The sequence below is a fragment of the Lathamus discolor genome, chromosome 2, assembly GCF_037157495.1.
Source record: "Lathamus discolor isolate bLatDis1 chromosome 2, bLatDis1.hap1, whole genome shotgun sequence".
Taxonomy (NCBI): Eukaryota; Metazoa; Chordata; class Aves; order Psittaciformes; family Psittacidae; genus Lathamus; species Lathamus discolor.
In genome coordinates this window covers 8,282,429-8,305,250 of record NC_088885.1, presented here as the reverse complement: position 1 = coordinate 8,305,250, position 22,822 = coordinate 8,282,429, and the positions used below count along the sequence as shown (strand labels likewise).

The 22,822-nt window shown below is 39.2% G+C and overlaps 1 protein-coding gene across 1 annotated transcript in view; it reads left to right on the top strand.

Annotated features, from left to right (window-relative positions):
* Positions 1-22,822, top strand: part of CNTNAP2 (contactin associated protein 2) — a 1,034,819-nt gene that overhangs the window by 614,667 nt on the left and 397,330 nt on the right. Inside the window, exon 10 of the mRNA XM_065665653.1 lies at positions 16,670-16,841. Within this exon, the coding sequence (XP_065521725.1) occupies positions 16,670-16,841 (172 nt within the window). The remainder of the gene's footprint in view (positions 1-16,669; positions 16,842-22,822) is intronic.

Genomic DNA, 22,822 nt, shown 5'->3' with positions numbered 1-22,822 from the left:
CAAATACGTAAACATGATTAATCACTATGAATTATTAAAAACAGAGCTCGAAAGATAAACTTTTCAGCAGAATGTCTAAAGAAGATAAGAGCTGAGCAAATTGGTTCCAGGAAGCCAGAGTTCCACAGATTAGGGTAATACTGGGCATGTAATTAGACAACAAATGAGCTGGGGTTGCATTTCCTACCGAGTGTGCATGTGTAAATGCCTTTCATTGCACATATGCACACACTTTGGCAGTAAAATCTGCCAGCAGGTATGCAGAAAATGCCAGAACACAAACGGTAAGTTGAGGGCAAAACAGCTGAAAGGTCATATTTGTTGCTTTAATTTTAACAATATCCACAAATACACTTCTGGTACTGGGGTATCTGTGTCCCAACAGATACTGCAATATCAGAAGTATCGAGGCTTCCCAGCTTAAAGAAAAAGTCATATATCCAATATTCATACTGTGGTTTCCATAGAGAGTTGTAGGATTTTGCAGGGGGTAGTTAACAGACATGCCACAATGGTGTCTGCTGACACTGTCCTGTGAAATGAACTGAAATAACTTCAGATACTGCTCAGCATGTCAGGTGGACTTGAACACAACCCAGATGAAGCAGGGCATGTTATTTCTCTTGAGAATCATATTAGAATTTTTATCAGAGTAATAATTTTAATTACCTGTTCATGTTGTGACGGTTTTCCCTCTCCTAGGCCTAATCATTAGACAATATTTTAAATGGCATTTTAAGTATACAGTGTTGAGATTCAATACTGGAGTCAAGTGAGAAGTCTTATGCTTTGTGGCATTTCAGTAGAATTTTACAGAATTAACAGCGTAGACTCCTGAGGGAATACACCCAGTCAAAAGAATGGTCCATGAATGTGGCTAACAGCTTGGTCGTGCATATTACCCTGTTGACATTCTTTACTCACTCAAGTTAATAGGTAGAAGTGCACCATTTCCTGCAAGAAAAGAGAGCAGAGCCAGCGCCAGTGTAAAATTCCCAGTGCTACTTAGAAAAACATCTGTAGCTATTTGGAAATAGGCATAATCAAACTTAATTATGGAAAATTGTTTAAAATAAGACTTTTCGCATATTCTCTCAATGACTGTTCCATCAAAGGATACTAATAGAATGGCAAAGAAAAGGGAAATATCTGTTAATTTTAGTACCCTAGCATCAGTAACAATATTAAGCAAAATTGGTAAAGTTTCTAAGTTGCCAGTACACAGCTACAATGTTAATCCCATCTTTAAAACACTCCTCATGCTTTGCTACTTGTGCTAGAAAAGAATAAAGTTATCTTTGAGAAGTAGGCCCCTTCCAAGCCTAATTATTCTGTGATCTCTCCACAGAATCCTTAATTTGAACCTTTGTGCTCTAGGTACTGGGATTTGGAACAGAAGAAAAAACCTAAATTATTGAAAAGTATATCCATTATTAAATATTTGCTACACTTTCAGATACTTTGTCTCAGACATGGCCTAGAAACATAGGGCTGAAGGGTCACTGTCTTCTGTTTTTCTCAACTCCATGTGATATGGAAGTTTAATCCAACAGTTTTGGGATAATTTTATCTGTGTACACTCACCTACCACCAGAATATTCCCAGTACCCTTAGCCTGACTTTTTTGATCACAGGACAAATTAAAACCCCATGAATATTAGTAACCACAGGCAAAGAATTGGAGAGCTCATGAGGCAGCACTAGTGGCCTAATCCTGCAGAAGCCCCTGTTAGGTTTGAAGTTCCCTACACATCCTGGTGAAAGGATCATCCCTGCAGAGGAATACCTGAAGTCACTTCAGAGACATCTGCTATTCCAGCTAGCTGAGGGGAGGCACTCAAGAGTTTAAAACCTCTGGGAGCACTGGCCTTCCTTGTGTTGGATTCAGTCTTGCTGTGGCAATCCAGTGCTTCAGAGAAGGGTGAAATTACATTGAAAGTCTCCTGATACATCAAGGATTTAAGAAAAGTAAACTCCAAACTTGTATATGGCCTTGCAGGTAACCAAGAGAAGCCCTGAAGGATGGCATTAGTACAAGATAAATACAGTGCTAACATGAAGAACAGACAGCAATCCATTTATTTTTTTTTAGTTCTCTTTAGGAATTTTACATGTCAAAGTTCTCAGATCACAACAGGTTTATAACTTGAAAATCACCATATGTCGCCATATGAGTTCTTCCATGAATTTGTCAGGCTCTATTTTAAAACACTGTAAATCCTTTTCCCATATGATCTGACTTGCCAAGTAATTCCTGAGTTTTCCTCCTTGGATGGTTAGAAAATATTCTCTACTTCTGTTACTGAAAATGGCAGGGGGGAGTAAAATAAGTGTGTATAAATGTATAATAGATGCACATCTGTTGTTCTGAAGTTAAGCAAGTGGGATATGAATTATATTTTGGGGGAAGGTATTGGCATAGGAAGAAGAATTCGGTTGAATAGTTTCAAGGTAAATATTGCTTATTGCTCTGTTTCCTTGCAAGTATTTGTGAAGGTTGTAGAGTTGGAAAATACGTAGGGAATATCTCTGTCTGCTGATTTGCTCTAAAAGGTATTGCTTATATTTTAGAAATACAATTCTGATTTCACTATTGTATAACAAGGCAATATTGTAGTCATGTAAACTGGATACTTAAAATTTGGAGGGGTTTTTTTATGCTGTAGTTTCCCAAGTTTGTCAGAACACATGGTTAAAAAAATCCTTTATAAATCAGGGTAGATGATTTTTGTAAGTTTCTGGTTTTCATATACTTATTTCAAAGATTTTCTTCTCTCGAGCAGCAGCTACACAGTTCTTGCAATGCATTTTCTGCTATGTGTAGAGAGCCTGCCTTTCACTTTCCAGCCAAGTAGTCCTTGGCTTGTGTGTTTCAGGGCATTTGCTTATATGTAGTTTCTAGATTGAGTGACAGAGCTGAATGACGTGGCCACTTCTTAACTCACAATACTGTGAGTTAAGGGTGTAGCGTAGTAACAGATTCTGCTTTTAAGTCATCAGTGCTAGCTTTGATAGCTGTAGTAGGCTTAGAAATGAGCAGATTGTACATCTCTATCTATATCATTGTGTTTATTGTTCTGGTAATTAGACTTTATTTTTGCTCAGGATCATTGCTATCCGGTGTTTCCTTGTAATGCCTTATTTGATAGACTTCAGTGTCTTTCAATATGATACAACTAGCTGCTTTTTATCATTGCCAATCGTATCAATTTGGTGCAGTCTAGTTGACATGGCTCATGAAAATGCATGAAAAGCTCTCTCCTCGCTCCTGAAGACCTGCGCTAGTAGAATTGTGTACATGTGTTCCCTATTTTCCAATTATGAACACCCATCTTTACATGGCTAACAATGGATATTTGAAAGATCAATGACAGTAACTGAACTCTTTGAGTGCAGATGCTCTTCTGTGTAGATGTATGTATATCTGTATATAAGCCTTGTGTGCAAGATTTCAGTTTTCGCACAGTCTCTTGAGTGCCCTCATTCAGATAGGTCTTAGCAAGCACTGAAGTGCTTTACTAGATTTTCAAGAACAGCTTATAAATCACAGAAGCCTTCACTGTCTGCATTGCTTAAGTGGAGGCACTTAATTCTGAATGTTAACTTTTTAGAAATCAATTAACTGGTTGGTTTTTTTTATTGTAAGGTAAGATGGCTCTTCTAAGAGTTCAGCTGCTGTAATGGTTATCTGGATTGCGGAAGGCAAAGTCATTCAGACACTATAATCTGATCATTCTTAATGAGTCCAGATCAAGACATTTCTGACTTCCTGTTCTTAAAAGTGCTGTCAGTTTCTACCTCTGTCCTTGTTGTCTTAAATATAGGCCCCTGCTAACATAGAATCATAGAATAGTTAGGGTTGGAAAGGACCTTAAGATCATCCAGTTCCAACCCCCCTGTCATGGGGAAGGGCACCCCCTATTAAACCACTAAACCATGTCACCTAAGGCTCTGTTCAACCTAGCCTTGAACACCACCAGGGATGGAGCATTCACAACTTCCCTGGGTAACCCATTCCAGTGCCTCACCACCCTAACAGGAAAGAACTTCTTCCTTATATCAAATCTAAGCTTCCCCTATTTAAGTTTGAACCCGTTACCTCTTGTCCTATCACTATAGTCCCTAATGAATCGTCCCTCCCCAGCATCCCTATAGCCCCCTTTCATGTCTTTCTTGTGCGTAAGTGTCTTTGGATTTCAACATTAAGCAGTAATGATTGTTGAATCAGGTTTCTTCCCAAGATGTACTTTCCTCAGATGCACTGCCCAGTCAAACTTGCAGGATTACACTCTTGTTAATGACTGCTGTATGTACAGTTGCTTGATGCCAGCAATGTCCTGCTTTCTCCCTTTTACTTTTTCTCTCCTTTTTACCCCTAGCATGCATACATCTGGAGGCAAATCAAGTACAAATACTCCTGTGTTTATCTCCAAGGTTAGAACTGGACTTTAATTCATTCTTTCCCTTTATGAACATTACAATGAACATCAAAATTTACCAAAATATTCCTGGTTACAAATGTGCCTTAAGCATTCTTATCCCCAAATCACAGCTCTGTGAGTGTTGACTTCTCCAAATCACCGACATGGGAACTATATATACCGTAGGTAGACATACAGAAATAGAACCTGGCTATGACTGCAAATACATGTTTCTGTATGTGGCAGTGCTATATGGCTGCTGGGCTAACAAACCTATTTCACAGTGATCTCTGCAGTTAAAAAAAAGCCGTTTTTTGGTTGGTTTTTTTTGTTTGTTTTTTGATGTCTGGGGAATGCTGGGAATTTCCAGTTTCTCACATTTCAAAACTGTGTTTCTTGCAAAAAAAAAAAAAAAACCTAAAGGTAAAAGGGGGAAAAAAGCAGGCCCAAAGTTAGAACTCACAATATGTGATCAGGCAGAGCCTAGAAATTATATACACGGTCATTTGTAACCTGTCCGCATAATCTATTTCAGTGTTGTTTGTGTCATTATGTTTAAGTCCAGCTCTCCATCACATCTGCAATGAGGACTTCACTATTTACCATCAAGTTAGACAAAGTTTGCTAATAATAAAGCCAGATAGGATGTAGCAACTGGTCTCCTGTGCTCTGTTGCCTGTGCAGTTTAAAGTCATATTATCAAGACCCAATACCTACAAGATAGGAAGATAAACGGAGAGAGAATAAGCCTTTCCTATTGATCTTCTGCATACTTGGACTTCTGTGAGTTTACATGTGTGTTTCCATGCTTTCTTGAATAAGGACTTGTGGGCTTAATCTGCAAAATGTAAAAACATACCTTTTTTTTCAGTGACATCTATGATTTGGGCCACATGAAACCCTATATGAAGACAGTTCATATAGGAGCAGTTTAGATTCTCTAAAGCTTCTTTACTAGCTTACCAAAAGGTGCTTAGTCTCATATTTTATTTCACTTTGTGCTTATCTGATTACACACAGTTGCTGTTTGGATTGCTTTGTATACAAAGTACAGAAAGCAGGCCTTTCACTTTAAACAATTCAGAAGCTCCAGGCCATGATCGAAGAAAATCATTGTGTTTATCTTAGTCTCTTCAAAGCTAACAAATCTTTGTGTTATTTCACTGAGATACATTATGAATCACATGGGTGTGCTCAGTCAGTGAACAAGTCAGTGATTCCGAATAGCCGTGTAAGCTTCCTTGTTCTCAGCTCTTTCATTTGGGTTTGTTTAATTGCTTCCTGAAATATTTTGGTCCGTCTTCCATAGCCATTCATTTTGCTGTCTTATCCCAGATACTCAGATTTCAGCATGTCTGTAATAACCTTTACAGTCATTGTCTTTTTCTTATCTTCCCTGCAAAAATACCCTAAAGTTCCAAATCACAGTAAAGTCACCCTGGTCTTAGTGCAACTCTTACGTAAACCCTGCACTCTACCTTTTAGCAGAGTTCAGCTAAGGATGAATCCCCTCATTGCAGAGCTTCCTGAAAATGCCTGTATCTGAAGGGGGCCTAAAAGGATGCTGGAGAGAGACTCTGCATCAGGGACTGTAGCGACAGGACAAGGGGTGGTGGATTCAGACTGAAACAGGGGAAGTTCGGGTTAGATATAAGGAAGAAGTTCTTTACTTGTGAGGGTGGTGAAGCACTGGCACAGGGTGCCCAGAGAAGTGGTGACTGCTCCATCCCTGGCAGTGGTCAAGGCCAGGTTGGGCAGAGCCTTAGTCTAGGCTTGAGACATCCCTGCCCATGGCAGGGGGCTGGAACTGGATGATCTTAAGGTCCTTTCCAACCCAAACCATTCTGTGACTCTACGATTCACAGACAAGAAAGAAAACATTATCCACAGTTCTTGCATCCCCCACTTCAATTTCAGCAAAGATCTACTGAGGGAATCCATTCTCTTCTCTGTAGCCAGGAAGTCTGTTCACCTCAGAAAATTAAAGGATAGTCCAGCACAAGGTTTCGGTAAAGCTGCCACAGAGCTTCTGTTTGCACAGCATGGCTCACCACACCAGAGAGGAAAGGTTGGAAGAAAGCATCCCTGTTTTGCAAGCTGAATAACAGTGTCTGCAGATTAGGTCCTCAGCTAAGTTGCTACCTCTTTTCTTCATTGGCTCAAAGCAAATATTACTTTGGTTTTGTGATTGAGGGACAAAGAGCAACAGGAGTAGGAGACAGAGGTTAGATGTAATTTTCCCCTTCTTTTATCCCTCCCTTTCTTAACCTCTTCCTGTAGATACATTCCATGCTCCTTTATCTACCAATGCACTGTGCTGGTTAGAGTTTCAAGTCTGTAGAAAAATCCCTAAATGCAAAAATGTTTTCAACATTTGGTACTTATAAAAAAATAGTCTCACTCTTCACAGCCTGTAAAGGACATAATAAAAATGAAGTGGGCATAGGGCAATTTACATTACAATTGATTTTCCTTTCTTTCCCAATAGACACTAGTGTGTGTGTGTGTGTCTGGAATTTAATGCCATCCATATAGTCAAAGTGAAAGAAAACTGGGGGTTTTGTATATTTTAACAGACGTATTTCAATAATTTATGTTGTTTAAATGAAACTCTCATAACTGTAGGAAAAAGGGAACACTGGACTGAATTCAAATGCAAAAAGGAATCAACACATCAGGCATGCAGGTATGGGCTAACCAAGAGGAATACAGAGTCATTGCCCAGGCATGCAGGGTTGGAACTGGGAAACCGAAACCTCAGCTGAAGTTGAAGCTAGTCAGAGATATGATAGGCAACAAAGAGAGGCTTCAGTAAGTGTATCGGCAGCAAATGGATCCTGGAGCACTGATAGAAGCAGCCAATGTCATTGCAAGGTTGCTGTCAGTGATCTTTGAAATGTTACACTGATTTTGGGAGATACTTGAGGTTGGTCCCTGTGATATGGATGAGAGAACAGTGAGAAAAGTGAATGTTGTATACCTTGATCTTAAAAAGGCCTTCAACACAGCATGCATAGTATCTTTATAACATTGAGTGAAATATGGATTGGATAGATGAACTGTATGGTGGGAGAAGATTGACTGAATACCAGGCTCAAATGGTGATGATGAATAGTACAAAGTCTAAGTGGTGACCAATTACTAGTGGTGTTCTTCAGGGACCGGTGCTGGGACTGGTACTGTTTGATGTTTTTATGAACAACCTGGGTAATGGGATGGAGTGCACCCTGAGCGATTTGGAGATGATAAGCAACTGGAAGTAGTTGGTATGCTGGAACTTAAGGCTGCATTCACTAGCATGCATCTTAAAGCACTTTCAAAAGAGCTTTTAATGAGCCTAATGTAATTTTTCACAGCTAAGTCCTGTAACTTGCTATTAAAAAAACTCCCAATGGCTTTATGTTGAGTCACTTCTGTATGAGGCCTTTGCTGCTATTCCTGCTGTGCTTTTGAATAGAGAGCCACAGTGTTTAAAGAAATCTCCTTGGCTCCGTTGGACTTGATATTAATACTGGGAGAAGAAAAGAATATTAAGTTATACTTCGTAAGGGATTATTTTGTGGTGCCAGTTCAATATTTCATTCAGTTACTTTGAAAACAAATTTCTCCCCCCCACCCCCTTTTTTTTTCTTTATAAAAAAGACAGTGGCTGGAAGGTAATTTCTGTATATTACTTTCTACAAATTTTCTATGGAACACTATTTCTGTGGAAATATATTTCTATGGAACATATATTTCTATGGAACACGTGTTTTTAGTGAGCAGACTACAAGTCTTTAAATGGGAGGTTGGATACACTGAGAAAATAGAAATGCACCATATCCCAACAGCTGGAATTCTTTTCTTTAGTTTTCTAATTGAACAAGGTTAAAGATCAGTTTCTAAAATGATCGCATTTTCAAATCTTTGAGAGAGAGAGAACATCAGGTTTAAAAAAAAATGAAAAAATCGTGATCCTTTTTAGCATGCAAGTCTTAAGAGTAAGAGACAAATAGACTTTAGTTTCTTCCCACTTAAATAGACTTTAGTTTCTTTCCATTGAGTGAAATGTTTGCATTCATAATAGTTTTAAATAATTATGGAGCTAACAGAAAACATATTTTGTTTTTATTATTGTTGACTGGAGTTCATTCTGATTTATTGTGCCCATGACAGGGGGATTGGAACTGGATTATATTTGTAGTCCCTTCCAACCCAAACTGTTCTGTGATTTCTCTCAAGTCTTAACATAGGTTGAATACGTGCTGCTATGTGAGTATTTTCCACTTACAACAGTGTTAAGCACTGCTAACTTTTCACTTGAACTGCAGGTACAAATTATGTGCTACAGATAAAGCAGCTCACATTCAGAAAGTAAAATACATGTGTTCACGTTGTGGAGATTCTTTGATACTTCTTCTTAAATTTGGAAAGATAATCCACTGGCAATCTATACTTGTGTTTTTCAATTGGTGTATTTCTATACTTGTGTTTCTCAGTAGATCTATTTCTATATTTGTGTTTCTAAATACAAAAAAGAAAGCTGAATACTGTTTAAATCATGACCACCTGAAAAAACAGATACAAAGTTCTAGTCTACCACTGAAATAAAGATGCAGAACACTTTATGAAGCTAAACCATCCAGTTTGCCCAAAGGGTTATTTAATTCAAACATTTTATGAATATCACATAATTCAAGCAAATGGCGTAGCCAGTCCACTAAAAAGTGGAGGGACTACTACTCATGTTGCTGTGTGTACTTTTAAGGTATCAGAATGACCATGTGATTTTCCCTCTTTATCCTGCCTTTTGTGCATCTCGTTTTCATGTCTAATACATAGTAAAAAATGCAACTGATAAAAGTGCCATGGTAAAGTTTTGAGTTCCATGTCTTTAGAGTTATTCCCTATTCTCTCTCAGTTTATAATAATTTGTTAATCAGTTATGAGGTTTGTAATGCTAAGATTTTAAAATGAATCACTATGTATTTCTTTTGTGTAAGATTCTAATAAGCATAACGACAGCCTTTACTATGAACTTAGTGACTGTTATAGGGGTTCCATCAAGACCTACAGAAGTCAATTGACTTGATTTCATTGCTAATAATTGATAATTGTCGATAATATTAGAGCATTAATGAGAATAAAAAATGTGAATTTAAGAATAACGCTATCATTAATCAAGGAAAATCTAAGCTTTGCAAAATACTAAAATTTATTAAGATAACTCTTTAAGCGCCAAATTTTTGTTTGTTTGTTTGCCATTAAAGTGAAACAATGTTTATCTTAAAATCCACCTGGCATATTTAATGGGCATCCTTAATTTTGACCTATAGAGGTCAGGTCACGTCAAAATTAAGGTCACCATCTCTGGTGATACACTTATCACCAATGATCTATATGCTTAAGGTAGTTTTGCAAGTTTGAAAAATGGCTGTAAGGTGTTCAAAACCTGGAAGTTACTGCTAAAAGAAGTGTCAGAATAGACATTTAGGATGCACTGAATATCTGAATGTACTTCAAATGAGATCACTTTCCAAGTTTCAAACATGTAGGAGCAAAGCTCCAGCAGAGTCTGCACCAAAGGATAATTCTGGTTTCTTCATAAATCTCTGGGGAGGTTGGCACTGTCTGTGGTTATAGTAGATGCAGAGTAGTAGGTGGTAAGGGAGGAAGTTGTTCATGCTGGAGAACATTCAGCGAATGGCATGAAACTAGAAATGGTGGTTAAGGTAAGTAAACCAAAACTCAGTTGCGGACTGGTGCAGTTTACCCCAGAGTGATGTACTGTGGCCATACAAAGTGTTGCTTGCAGTGATTTTTCTTAGGTGGTTAGCTACCACTTACCTTTGTTAACTAGACTGCAAAGTAAAATGTTGAATTAGAATATAAATCTCTTAGGTGGAAGTTGGTGGAAGTAAATCAAGTTACTCTGTAGCTGAATTGGTCCAACGGCTTCTATACTGCTGTTTTGGATTGAAGTAAATTCACCTTAGTGATATTGTAGTCAGAAGTTTGTAGTACATAAAAAACCAAAATAGGTTTGTGTAGGAGCAGCAAATAAGATTACACAATTAGTGCCAACAGTGTAGTCTCCACAGTGTACATCATTAAAGGCAGAAAATAGAGATTGAGTATTTTATGCTGCTTCTATTTCCCTAAGTGTAATTATCTCCAGCTAGACATTTTTTATCTTCATTGGGGATTTTCAGTACAAGTGTAGTAGCAGTAACTTTGGAAATCTGGTGTACATTTACTCTCTTTGTTAAAAAAGCCTCTGAGTAGCATGTATTACATGGGTAGTGTAATGTACAGATTTGCAGCAATTTAATCATTATGTGGCTTTCTGCATTTTCTCTCATATCCGATAAAGTAAGATAGAAATTGCAGTGAAGTGTTAGATTGATTTAAATTAGCCAAGTCTGGTAATACTGATTCTCTCCGTGTCAGAAAGTGATGATTGAACCTTGTTGTCAATGCTCTTGTTTCAAGTTATATGAAGGAGAATTTTGTCTAAGCAGAAAGATCAGAACAGCTTCTGAGTGTATTTAAAAACAGTTCTTGCTTATTCCATAGTTTAGGGTTTCATTACAACCTCAGTATCCTGATTTATTTTGATCACTGACAGCTTTTAAGTAAAGGATTAAAATGTATCTAAAATTTTCTCTTATTTTAAAGTACTTTGCTTTTTATTGTACTTTTCCTGAGGACTCTTCATTTATGTCTCAAGTGGATGGCTACTCTCAAATTCCACTCAAGTAGGCAGGAACTGGAGAATGTTTTTATGAAGCAAAAGCAAAATAAGCAACCTCCAGCCACTTTCAAAAGTGGACTTTCGTTAAAGGAAGGCTGGTTTGTATAAGGCATACTTTCCATCAAGCAGAGTTGCTGCTCTCACTTCAGCATAAAATAAGCTGCTTTTATAACATGAATTACCAACCATTCACATCAGTTCTTCTCCAATTAATGACTTTGGAATACACTTATTTGCCAGAAAATCATTTAAATCTTGCTCTTCACCCCTTTTTTAAACATCAAGATACAAGAGGATCCAGTTTTGCTGTTATTTTGTGAAAAGAAACGAACATTTCCTGTGTCAGTGAATTTCTCACAGAGCTGTAGTACTGTATTGGCATTCCTTGCACCTCAGGTAGGGAGGTCTTAGGACCTACGTTTTAAAGAATTCGATCCCATCAAGAGCTGGCAGGTTCTGAATTAGTGTCAATACACTGACGTGAAATCTAACTGAGGGTTAAGGAATGATAGTATACAGAAAGACTGAAAATTCTCAGTGCTTTTCCAGAACTGGCTTCAATTAATAAGCAGGCAGCTGGTGATAAAGTGCCTTCAGAGAAGAAGGTCTGGCTGAAGACCAGATCTCCAGAGGAGACAAAATGAATCAGAAGTTGCAGGACTGGTAGAAAACGCTGCCAAGTCTTGTGAGATCTGGTTAAACTTTTTCATCACAACCTCAATGACATGTACAGAGAAGATTCTGCAGACTGCACTGGAGGCTTCACTGAGGCTAGCCTGGCTTACTTGGAGGGCTCATGTGTGTGTGCCCCTACCACACTATTCAACCTCTGTGTTTCTGTAAATGAAACAATGAAGGTAAAAGGCTAATTTCTTAGAAAATGCCTCATTCAAGAAATAAGTGACTTTCTCTGCAAAAACACACAGAAAAATTGTAGTTCCCGTTCTGGTTTCTGTTTCTGCACTCCACTGAGCTGGGAGACTCTGAAGTTTATTTCATGCTCTTGGAGCAGGAAGCTTCTAGTTTTCCAAAGTAATTGCCTCTGTTCCACTTCACAGTAAGGGCCCCATTCTGATCTGACTGAAACAAGCATAAAAATACTACAGTGGATGTGGGTAGGTGTATTGAGCTTTCCTTTTAGTGTCTTTTCCTGTTTATTAACATAATTGCGAGGTATTATTTTCAATCTAAGTAAATTGGTTTGCACCGAATTTGAATTTTGTTCTCTGAGTTCAGAATAACATGTTTGAATTATGTATGATAGCTATAGAAAATCTGAAGATAACTTGACCTCGAATGGTTTTGTGCTGCCATTTATCCTGACAAATAAAGAATTTGTTTCCTTCCTCTCATTCTGCAAGGATCCAGGATGTATTCTTGAAATACCATGCAGATAAAAATCAGGGGCAGACATGAGATCAGTCACTGTTTCTGTTGATTACTAGTTCACTAGTTCCCCCCCCCCATTGTATATATATACATACAAATATAAATATATACAGCCCATCACTGACTTACAAATAAAAGAAAAGGCAAAAATAAAACTATAATGAGGTGTTCTCACAAGCTATGGAGAAAAAATGTCTTCTTGTCACAGGATAATTTGTACTGTGCTTCAAAGAAAATCTGTTTCGCATAAGGATACAGAATAACCTCTAGTTGTATATTCAGGGTCTAGTACGATATTTCATTCTCTGGTCAGATTTCATAAATTAAGTAGTGCATCAGATGTTTAATGACATGCTCTGGCTGTATGCACTTTTGTTACAGTACCACGAACCTAAACATATTCTTCTTTCGACGTCCTTTCTTATGCTGTGTTTGATAGAACCTCACTCAAGTGACTGGAAGAGAGGCATAACAGATCTTGACACTGCAAAGAAATACTGTGTTTATTTCATAGGTGTTTTCTTATAGCTATTATAACTTATTATGTTTATTAAAATGACTTTAACAAAGAAAATAGCATGAATCAAAATTATATATCTTCTAATCTTCCTTGGAAGTTTGAATTAAGATCAGGAGTTGGATCTAGAATTTAACCTGTTCCATGTTTGGCAGGTCAGAATGAAGTTCTGGAAACCAATTTTCTTTAACTCAGTTAAATTCAGATTCAGTCCATGTCTGACCTTTGCAGGATAATCCAATTTGTACCAAAGCATGTCATGCCCAGTATATAAACTGGGGCAGTTACCCGGAAGGGCTAGATCACTGCTCGGCTGGGCTGGGTATCAGTCTGCGGGTGGTGAGCGGTTGTATTCTCTTCCCTTGTTATTTCCCTTATCGTTATTATCATTGGTGGCAGCAGCAGTGATTTGTGTTATACCTTAGTTACTGGACTGCTCTTACCTCAACCCGTGGGAGTTACATTCTTTCAATTCTCCTCCCCATCCCTCTGGGAGCTGGGGGGGAGGAAGTGGGGGAGTGAGAAAGTGGCTGCGTGGCTCTGATTTACGGCTGGGCTTAAACCACGACAGCTTAAAATGTGAAAAATAAAACGGTAAGATTCAGATTTTGTAGGGGAAAACTCAGAAAGATGTATAAATTGCAGAATAAGGGAGTTTACCAGACTTCAACATGCGTTTGTAATCATAAGCACGAACATGGTTTTAAACTGTCTGAACTGCATTTTATGTGCATTTTGGAAAGGTACGTATTTTCTTGTCAGCAAGAAGACCAATACAGTGCTGGTCAAATTGTTCAGCCATCATTTAGCCTTTCTAGTGACAGCATTACAGTCAGCCTTGGTTCTAGAACTTCATTTAATTTCATTCACTGTAGGAAGGATGAGGAAGTGGATCACGTCTCAGTAATGGACATGTGGAAGGGGAAGGCATTGTCGCTTGTACTGAAATAACAATCACAAGGTATTAGGTCATGTCCAGCTTTACATTTGAGGCAAAAGCTTTGCCCCAGATGACTCAGACTGGTATTATCTAAAATGTCCAGGTCCCACCAAAATTAATGGGCTGTATACCTAAAATAGTTAACAAACAGCATACGTATTAATACAAGGGTTATCTAGTTGCTTTCCCATGTGCAAAATTCTTTACAGACCAGTATGTTTTTAACTGCATTCTGAAAGGTTTGTCTAAGCTATGACTGCAATTTCAAAGCAGAAAACAAAAGGGTGTCAGAGAAGACGGGTTTGTGAGAAGCAGATGGCTCAAAAACCCCATTGTTCTTCCACTCCCTTGATTTCCATAGTTAGGTTAGGAGTGGCCGCAAGCTTCAGCCACTCCAGCCTGCAACTCCCTCCTACCCCAGCCAGTGGAGCCCAGCTTGGGGACCAGGGACCTGGGGCCTCTGCCCAGGCTGAGGGACCCAGCTTCTACTTCTCTGTGTGCAGCGTCAGCCAGCAGCAGAGACCAATAATAACTGTGTGCTCATTAGAGTGTAGTGACACTTCAGATGCAGTGAAGGTGAGAATTATGTATTAAAATGCCTCTGTGTTTAGTTCTCAAATGCTATCATATGTTGGTAGTAACTTGTTGGAAAATATTGCTGAATCTAATTTGTGGCTTAGTTACTTGGTTCATACTGTTTCTGATGTGGAAATTTAATTGTGTCTCTAGGTTTTCACCTTGTTTTTCAGTTTGTGCTTGAAAGACGATGGGTAATCTTTCATTCTATTCAGATACGGCCATATAATGTCCTTGGCTTTGCTGGGTTTACATGTATATTGTGCTTGTATCCACCAAACAACAGGGAATTGCACTTTCAGTCGCTCTGTACTGTTGTCTACTGTAAAGCCTCAGCTGAATCAGTTTAGTCAGTCACTGGAAAGAACAAGTTAAAGCAAGTAGGAAGCAGGTTTCTGAAAGCCCTATCTTCTCTTCTTCACATAAGTCACTAGCCAGTGCACATGCTGGGAAGAAAACTTAAACCCTTTTCCTATGGCTTGACTTTCCTGCCAATCCAAACTAACAATCCTCAGTCTGGGATTAGCACAATTTTGGTGGAGGGCTGTTGTTCTGATGAGGTTTTTGTGTACTAGTTAAGCAACTGAGGAATACTTTGTAGTTTTTCTGTTTCCATCTGATGTGTATTAGTGTGAGGGGGTTAATAATCTTCCACATAACAGTTTATGGCTTCTTGCATTGTTGGGTGATACAACCTCAAGAAAAGCCTTTGGCCATGAATGTTCTGGCAAAACCTTTCAGTTAAAATGAGTCTTAATTATATTTTGGGGAAGACTTTTTATGTATCTGGGGTTTGTTTTATTAATAGGTGCCACATTAAGCAGCATCTGCCCTCAAGCGCCAGTTGCTTGTTTCTGTCCTCTATACACTGACCTCTCTTTTAGCCAGTCCCTTTGTGTGTCACGTGATAAACTGTATTCAGGAACAGAATTTAGAATTACTTTTATTCCTTTTTCCTGCTGCTGTTCAAACAATATTAGTTGGATAATCCATTATTCTCCTGTCTCATGAATAGCTGTTTCCATTTACTGAAGAAGGGTGGGGCATCGGAGATCAGCAAGTTGGGCAGGAAAATGACAGAAGGAATGGGAGCTGTCTTAGCCACCAAAACCAGTGTGTCAGTCAAGAACTTCAGGGCTAGTCATCTTCCTAGCTGAAATCTATAAATCCATTATGCATTTTATCTCCTTTCTTTGCCAGTAAAGTGCTGGCTGCATTCCCTTTCTTCCTGTTCTCAACTTAAACAGATTCTGTCTGAATTCTTTTCCTGAAGCTTTTCCAGGTAATTAAATCTTGCTTAAGATTTATAAGCAGTGAATGTGTCTCTCCACCTATCCAGGAGATCCTGTCTTATCCATGACATTTTTCACAAGTAAATCAACACATTCACTTCCAAAGGGCATTCAGTTAAACAACTACATACAAACATCCTCTGTGTCCCTGGCTTTTAACATGAATCGAGACACTAATTCATTCTCATCTCTTATAAAACACCTTCAGAAAGACAGATAAATTAATGTATTGAGAGCAAGAATGGAAATCTGACAGAATGTTCTCACATTCCTCCGAAGTGGGCCAGGACATTAGATTTTAGGGCTAGTTTCAAGTATGCAGGAAGTTTCCAACACAAGTCCATTGCCCAGGAAGGCTAGTTCTAGAGAAACCTGTCTAGAAATTCATGTAGTGGAACACATGGAATACGTTTTGCCCAGAAAAATCTAAGAAGTGGGAATGTGATTCCTGAAGTACAGCAAGATGGATATTTTTTCTGTTCCCTTAATCTTTGTGTGAAGAGAGAAATAATGAGAAACAGCAATAGAAGGCTCGGGGAGGAGAAGGGTAGCAGAAGATTTCTATCCTGTAGACAGAACTAATGAAAGAATCATCAACTCTACTGTATGAATTCTTGCAGGTAGTTCCCAATGACTTAAATCAATAACCTTACAATGTAATCTAATAACTGTATAATATTTCCTTCCCACCTTGCCTTTTTCTTTCCCCATCTATAAAACATGTCTTTGCCTGTGGAAAAAGTACTGGCTTGAGCAATAGTACATGAAGTGAATAATGCTCTTTATCCTGCTGCTTTACAGGGTTTCCCGTACAGATGAATGACTCGGATCACTCGCTATTCCAGCATTCATTTCAAGGGTGCATGCAGTTTATTCATGTGGATGATCAGCTGGTGGATTTACACGCAGTGGAGCAAGGCCAGCTGGGAAGCTTTGCCAATGTCACCATTGACATGTGTGCCATTATTGATCGGTAAGTTGTGGAGACATCGCTGATACGCTGATACACTGATGCATGTTGCCCAAGCAAGAGGTAAATGCTCCATCCCTGGCAGCCTGCAAGGCCAGGTTGGACAGAGCCTTGGGGGACATGGTTTAGTGTGAGGTGTCCCTGCCCTTGGCAGGGGGTTGGAACTGGATGATCTCAAGTTCCTTTCCAACCCAAACCATTTTATGAATCTGTGATTCTTTGTCCTGCATGTTCTGAGAATGTACAGTGGTACAGAAGAGGTGGCATCAGTGCCTTTTGACTTCACTGAATTCCACAGACTACTAAAATAGGTCCACATGCTTACACAACTGTTTATGTAATAAATGCTTAAACTTTATTAAAATAGTGCCTGGTGGCTGGGTTGGTTTTCTTTTTTCTAAACTGAGAAGAGTAGTTCAGAATTATAGCAGGCTTTTGCTTTGATCCCTACCTTTCCAAGCACTTACCTGTGTTAATTTCTCTTCCTCCTGAGTAGTATTTTCTTCTTTGATGGCAAAAAAGAAAACAAGAGGAAAGACAGGAAAGAGCAATTAGCCCAACTCCTGAATGCAGGCAGCTTGGCTTATGAGAGTTGCCTACATACTAAATTCATTACAAGTTTGCTGGAAAGCTGAAAATGGCTTTTTAGAATTTAGAAAGAAGCAGAAATTATAAGATCATAGAACCCTACAAGGATTCAGGTAAGGAGCAACCACTGGAGTTCACGTGGTCCGAGCCCTGCTCGAATGCAGGGCCAGCTTCAAAGCTGTGTCAGGTTGCTCAGGGCCACAGTCAGTAGAGTTTTGAGAATGTCCAAGGATGGATATTCCACAGGCTGAATGACTCTGGGTATTAGCAAAGAGTGTCACAGTTAAGGTAAAGAAAAGTGTGTGCCTTTGATTTCCTACTGAAGGCAAGAGAATTTCAAATAGATTAATGCTACCAAAGAAAAACAAAATGCAGGATGCTGCTTTGGTCTTACAAAATGCCTTCTCTTCCTGAAATGCAGACATCAGTTTGCACTAAATAAGTTGTGAGTTGACTGTAGCCAGCAGCCAAACATCTGCCCTACTTTTTTTCTCACTCCTCTCTTCCAGGAGATGGTGTGGGGAGGAGGGGAAAGTGAAAAGACTCTTACAAGTGAAAAGACTCTTGGATTAAGATGATAGTTTAATAAGAATGGCAGTTTAATAAGAAGTGCAAAACCTGCACATGCAGGCAAGTGAGAAGAGGAATTCATTCAGTACTACTCATCAGCATGCAGCTGTCCAGCTGCTACTAGGGAAATGGGGTCTCAGCAAATGTAATGTTTGGAAAAAGAAACATCCCCACCCCTTCCTCCTCCATTCCCTGAGATTTTATTGCTGAGCATGACACTGCATAGTATGGGATACTGCTACGGTCAGTTTGGGTCAACTGTCCCATCTGTGTCACCTCCTAACTTCTCGCCCACCCCGTTCCTTCTGGCCTTTATGGGGGAGAGTGTGGAGCAAAATCCCAGGTGCTGTGCAAGCTCTGTTTAGCAGGATCCAAAACAGTGGTGTGTTATTAACAGTGGTTTACCCAAACTGAAGAACACCACCGTACAGGCTGCTGTGAAGATGGTAAACTGGAAACCATCCCAGCCAGACCCAGTATTCCATTTTAGCATTATCAGTGTGAAGGAGCATGTGGTGTACCAATGAGTTGTCCTGGTGTGTGTGGCTGCTTTAGATTGCTGCTTCTCATGGACCTGTTGAGGGCTGAAGTCATAGAGAAAAGAGGAAGTGAAGAGCTGCTGTCATAGGGAAAAAGTTTGCTCTATCTCCTCACATACAGCTGAAATTAGAAAGGTCTTATGGGTTAGTATTTGAGAGTTTGAATTGCTCACTTTCATTTTGAATACCTGGTTTTGGAAACGTAAATGGACTTGGAAGAAAGGATGGGAAGATACATCTAGTTAAGTCCCTGCTTTTTCCCCAGTGGATAAATCTGTTTATGTGACAGTTAGTATTGATCCTGTTTATGCCAGCATCTATTAGAAATAATTCCATCATCATAGTGAAAGTAATCAGAATTAGGCTTTTGCAATGTATTACAATGTAGTTACAATTAACTTCGAATGTAAGTTAACTAGAATCAGGTTTACAATGCACTACTGAAAAATAAGACTTAAAGCTTTCTATATGTCAGGCAGCTTACTTTTGAGTTGAACTTCATATAGAAATTACTATTCATATGGTATTTCTTTTTATAAGGTATAATAATATATACTGTTATTCATTATAATATAATACCATATGCCATATATGGTATTATAGGAAATACCTTTTACTGTATTAAAATATTATGCTTTATATATTGGACTTATTTTATATACCTCACAACATTTGTATTCATAATATATTTTAATATAAATAACACTGGTTTATGTATGTTTCTGCATACATGCTCTCTTTATCTAAGGAAGTGTAGTCTTACTCTCTTTCTTCTGCCACCTTGGACACTTATATCATCCTGATTATATAAAACAGAACTATATATCTTATATTTATGCTTCCTAGGCACTGGAAGTCTGTGTTACAGCGTAACAGTTGTTATTCTGCAACAATCAAAGGAAATGAGGACAATATCCCAAGAATTTTCTTAGGGTTGTTTTGGGATTTTTTAAGGATTGAATTGTAATCCAGTTTGTTGTTTTACCGTGATCAAATTTATTTCTTTGTAGTCTGCACTTTGGAGCAAACCCTTTGACTAAGAAGTAATAATGCCAAGTTTTAGATGTGACTGATTTGCATGGCTTTCTTATGAACATCTGCAAATAATAGTTTACAAGCACTTCTATTACTATATGCCACTATATATAACATCTTTTCTGTGGCTTTCTTTCAAAGGATCCAAGTACCACATGTACTATATATTAGCTTAATTTCATTTCCTTTGAAATCGGAAGATATTTGTGACTGTGATACTGGTATCCTCCTGCCTTTTGTAACTTGTTTAGCTCTGAATCATAAAGGCTTCAGTCATCATCAACATGGAAATTGCTTTCATAGCCACACTTCAGTGAAGACCCCCACTGGGCAAAAAGATAAGCTGTCACAATGAATTATTCTTACTGCAGACTTCAGCCATTTGGTTGGGGGAAGAAAAGGTGAAGTTGTGAATGGTGGCATTTTTCATCATTAGCTACAGCAGATAGTAAGGAGGGGACAGTTCTCTCTATAGGAACATGACAAAAACTGTGGCAAGTTCTCTTGTTGCAGCTGCCTGGAGCTAACTGCTCCCATGTTCTGCCAAGCTGAACACCTGACATGTATGGAAAAGGTTTCTGCATTTCTGTTCTAGTATTTTTTTAGGATGCTAGAATAGTCACATTAGAGCATTACACTTGTACTTGGGAGATAAGAGTGTTAAACCAGTGCCTCATTATTTTTATTCTTCCTTCCTTCATATTAGCATTTTGCTATGGCAAAGACTACAAGCTGAGATCTTATTCAAAGTGATGACCAAAGCTAAGGAACATTCTCTTTTTACTGGTGACCAAATAGTAAAAGTGCATAGAATTACATTCAGGTATATATATAAAGCAATTACAGGCAGTGAAAATGCTACTGAGGATAAACAGTCATCCCTGTTTGTGTATCTTAATTACCTTTAATTGTATTAGCAATGGAATTTGCTTTGTTTTCACAGTGATCAACATGCTATACTGCTTGTGACAGCACAGGTCTCTGTATACCTCCTTTACTTATCACTAACAAACTTAACTAGTCACAGGCCAGATGGTACAGTCGTACTTTAGGATTTTAGCGTAAGACTTTCAACAGGAATTATAACTCACAACTAATTTATCCCAGCAGTTTTGGAGAATTCCAAAGCTCACCTGACTTTGTTACGGCTAGGATTATGGATTTTAATCATGAAATCACAATGAGGAGATACTGAAATGGTTTCAAAGCATAGTGTCCAATCTGTCATTGTAAATTATGCAGAACATACGCCAATTTTAACAAAAATCTCTGTGTACCATAAGAGATGAAATGACAGAAATGAGTGGAAAAATGCAGTAGCAAGAATGCCCCTGTGGCTGCTTCTCGCATTTCATGAATGGGTGAACTGTGGGATTCTGTCCGTACACAGTGAGATGAATTAGACACCAATTTTTGGTGATAATTTCATGTTAAAGAATCAATGTGAGTAACTAGCTACGTGCAGAAGAACAATCTGGATGATTGTTGCTTACCTGCTGTGGTGATGCACTGTATGACAGACAGATTGACAGCATTTGACTTTAATCCCATAGAGCCATAATTTCTGGACTGTGTGATTGCAAGCCAAATTTGAAATAATCCATTAAAATAACAAAGTACAGCAGCATATTGGGTCATGAAAATGGCCTCCATGTAACTGGCAGCAGGACAGGATTTCTTTGGAATTAAGGATCGTCACTGCAAATAGTCTTCAAATTCCTCAATTCTGCCTCTTTTTGTAGACATGCTCCTGGCCTTCCTCTCTGTTCTGCCTCTGCCTCTATATCCAGTAGTGAAGTGACAGCGAGGAGTAAGACAGATACCATCCCCTCTGCATCAGGGGCGGATGATATTCCAGTGCCCAGACTGGAGGCACAACCTGCTTTACAGCTGAGTTGTTCCCAAATTCACAAAAAGGATGTCAAACAGGACTGGGGAAGGTCTGAAACCATGCCATGACTTCAGCCTGCAGCTGTTCCTGGCCCTATGGCTGGAAGCCAGTTCCTGCATATGCCCCCTGCTCTTCCTCTCCCCACTCTTCTTTGGAACCATACAAGCTTTTGATGTGGAAATGGAGATGAAAGCTACCTTTCAACAAGAGAGGTTCAAGTGTGTTTACTTCATAATCCATTTCAGCCCAGAAAAGTGACTTTGTAGACAGATTATTATAGGTTGACAGTGGCAGTGCTTTTATTACTGTGGCACTTGTCCCCTATGTACCAGAGTGTGACAACTGCCATATTCCTTCACATGGATCAAGGGACAGCTGAAAGGTTACAAATTCTACAGAGCTGCCACAAAACAGGAATGGTTTCATTACCTTTCTCTACATAGGATATCTTTGTGCAATCTGTAGCTGTTTAAGCAAGTTAGAATCATTTGAAATGCAGATTGTTTGAAAAGTGTTTTATGCTTATGCCTTTGTTTTTTCACTTAAACATATTACCACAAGCACCAGCATGCCGGCAAGATTCTTTCAGGTAACTGTGTGGGTTACATACCAGCTTGTAGCTGGATGCCCAAACATTCCGAAGTCCCCCAAATCCTCACTTGTTCTTTGTCTTGTGTTCTAATCCTAGAAAAACTCTGCAGAGAGGGAAAAAGAATCTTTCTCTTTAACCCTAATAAATCTTATTCAATCTTTCTATTCTGAAAAATGTACGCCGCTGAAATGATTTTCTGGAGCAAGGGGCTTGTTTATGATAAATACTTGTTCTTGCTAAAAGAAAAGCAGTGACAGTAAACATTTAGGTGTATTTCTGAGGAGGAGTATGTAAAGCACAGTTCTGGACAACCTGGCAGCTGCCAGGGCTGGCTTCTGCCATACCTCAAAAGAAGAGGAACAGCCCTGAGCTTTTCCCTGGAAGCCAAGTGTCTGAGGATGCATCAGGGAGCCCAGCAGCTGTGCCCAGAGCATGGCCACCAAGGGCTGGGACAGCCCCTGGGCCTCCCTGGGCACAGGCACTGCCTCGGGGGCAGCACCCCAAAGGCTTCCTCTGAAGGCTGCTGGGCTGAGGGGCAGCAGGTGTGGCTGGGCATGGGGGGGCCCCATCACCCCCATGTCATTGTGATACCACCCGGCAACACAGCAGTCACAATGCCCCGGGACAGAATAAAAGGGAGCAGCCTCCTGTGTCCCCTGGCAGAGATGGCCCAGGGCAGCCCAAGGACATCTGAGAGGAAGTTCTTGAGGAGCTGGCGGAGTTACTTGGAGGGGCCTTGAGGGAGGAAGACCTGAGCCTGGTCAAGGCT